Here is a 2,420-nt window from a genome sequence, read left to right as displayed (position 1 = left end):
TTAGTGGCAGGCATTATACGGTAGTTTGATCACTCCTCTATGAAGTTCTATAGAGTTTTCAGTCCAATTGATAAGATCACCACCAATGGAGCTACTGCAGGTTGCCATCTTGTAAATTTCAGCAGGTGTCACAACATAGCTCCACATGTTGAAATCTGACATTTCCCCAATAAAAGCTTGAGTGGCATCAAAGCGCCCACCGAGAGTGTCCTGTGGAAGAAGAGTGCAATAAATATGTATTCAGAACCATGCACAATAGTGACGGAACGTGCGAAGGCTATTTACCTGCTCCTGGCCTAGTATGAAAACACCTCCAGGTTTCACAGGATGCCAAGGAGCCAGGTTCTCCCCACTCCCTCTTTGGACACCATCCTGGTAAGATTTCCAGGTGCCATGCCGAGTTGACCACGTCACACAGATATGGTGCCATTTGGCATCATTAATGGCTAATGGCAAAGCGGCAACCTGCAAAGCAAAGGACAGAAAAGTTCAATTAAAAATGGGAATGAGCAAACCTGGGAGTTATGAACATGGCAAGGTACCAAACTTAACACCTTCAAATACGTTGCACAAATAAACAACTAGAGATATTTCTCCTACCTTATCATTGATGAGCAACTCCATGGGGTTATTTCCCCATTGAATAAGCACCACTTCATTGGCTTGGTTGGGCACTGAGTAGGAGAAAGGTGTGCCTATCCCTGGGGATGAAGTTGACTTGAGCCAGAGACAGATGGAAAAGGCAAAGATTTCATGTTGCAGAGTGCGCTTGATCTTGATATACATGTAGTTGGTGCGAAGGGGGAAATCCACATGAAAATGTTCGGAATGCTTATCTGCCTTGTTCCCTGGAGGACAGAAGAAAGCAGAAACATGGCAGTGCGCTACAACACAGGGAAATGGAGGGGAAGTGGTTATCCATATACTGCCAACTGATCTGCTGACCTATTAAGAATTGATTCTCCAGGATTGCCACGCTCTTTCCATTAATGGAATCCCATGACCACTGTCAACCAGGCCAAAGTTCATGAACTTTACCAAATTTTCTTATTTTGGTTACCTTGTCTCCCTTTCATTTTCTCTCACACTTTTTTTTTTTAAAATATATTTTATTAGATTTTATATGGGTAGGGAAAGGGAAGGGTCGGTGCGGGTACAGGAAAATCGGGATAAAGGGGACAGGGTGTGGGTAACTACAGTAAATACGTAATTCAGCGAACAAGCTGTCGTCCGGGTCTTCATATTGAGTATTATTGTTTATATAATACTAGACATTTATAAAAATAAATCGGTATAGTTACAACTAACATTTGATAAAACAATAATATTCCTTTAAATAATTAACATAGTTGATAGCATAACAACTATTTCCAATCATCAACCTTAATACTTAATATAATAAAGCTCTAAAAATCTCTTCTTATTCTAACGTGTTTCAACCAACTGATAAAATTTCCCCCAGGTTTTATAGAAGATTGACTCTTCTTTCTCCTTCATCTCTAACGTTAATCTGTCCATTTCTGCACAATCTAGGATTTTCAAAATTATAATCTGATCTGATGGTAGGTTTTCATTTTTCCAAAATTGGGCGAATACTATTCTTGCAGCTGTTAATACATGTAATATTAAATAATCATTTTCTTTACCATAATTAGGTCTTAATATACCTAACAGGAACAGTTCTGGTTTAAATTCTATCTGGATTTTCATCATCTTTTCTAACCATCTATGAATCTTAGACCAATATTTTTTTGCAATAGAACATGTCCACCAGGCATGGTAATAAGTACCCGGTTTTTGCTTACATTTCCAACATGTATCCGATAAATTTTTAAACATTTTCGCTAAGCAAACTGGTGTCATATGCCATCTATAAAACATTTTATATAAGTTTTCTTTGTATGTTACTGCTTTAGTAAGTTTGATATTTTTATCCCACAGTTTTTGCCAGTCTTCTAATTCTATAGAATATCCAAAGTTCTTTGCCCATACTATCATTGTCTCTTTTACTTGTTCTTCTTCCATCTTCCAATTTAATAAGTATTTATAAAGCTTCTTAATCAAATGTTCATCTATTTTTAAAAGTATTTTATCAAGTGGAGTCAGCTCTTTGTAAAATCCCATTATTTTTATGTCTTTTTCATATCTTGTTTGAATTTGCAAATAGGACCACAATGTTAAGTCAATACCTTGTTGTTGAAGGGCTTGCCTGTCTTTGAGTTTTCCATCCTTGTCCAAAATGTCTTTATAACTAACAAGTTTATCATAATTAATCAGATTCGGATAAGCAAATGCTTCCATCGTTGAAAGCCACTCAGGAATTTTCGTATACATTTTGTGTCTAACTTTCTCCCATTCAGAGAGTAAAACATTTCTTATAGCATGGTTTTGAAAGTACTTATGTATTTTAGCTTTCTCAT

At 36.8% G+C, this 2,420-nt stretch overlaps 1 protein-coding gene across 1 annotated transcript in view; it reads right to left on the bottom strand.

Annotated features, from left to right (window-relative positions):
• The window catches only part of LOC107292151 (neuronal pentraxin-1-like), a 16,227-nt gene continuing 13,807 nt past the window's right edge, over positions 1 to 2,420 (bottom strand). Inside the window, exons 4-6 of the mRNA XM_029285099.1 lie at positions 601 to 884; positions 286 to 465; positions 1 to 210 (exon numbers count right to left, since the gene is read on the bottom strand). Of these exons, the coding sequence (XP_029140932.1) occupies positions 1 to 210; positions 286 to 465; positions 601 to 884 (674 nt within the window). The remainder of the gene's footprint in view (positions 211 to 285; positions 466 to 600; positions 885 to 2,420) is intronic.

This window comes from Protobothrops mucrosquamatus, unplaced genomic scaffold (assembly GCF_001527695.2).
Source record: "Protobothrops mucrosquamatus isolate PMUCROS unplaced genomic scaffold, P.Mucros_1.0 scaffold1277, whole genome shotgun sequence".
In the NCBI taxonomy this organism is placed as follows: Eukaryota; Metazoa; Chordata; class Lepidosauria; order Squamata; family Viperidae; genus Protobothrops; species Protobothrops mucrosquamatus.
This window is presented reverse-complemented; position numbering and strand designations above follow the sequence as displayed.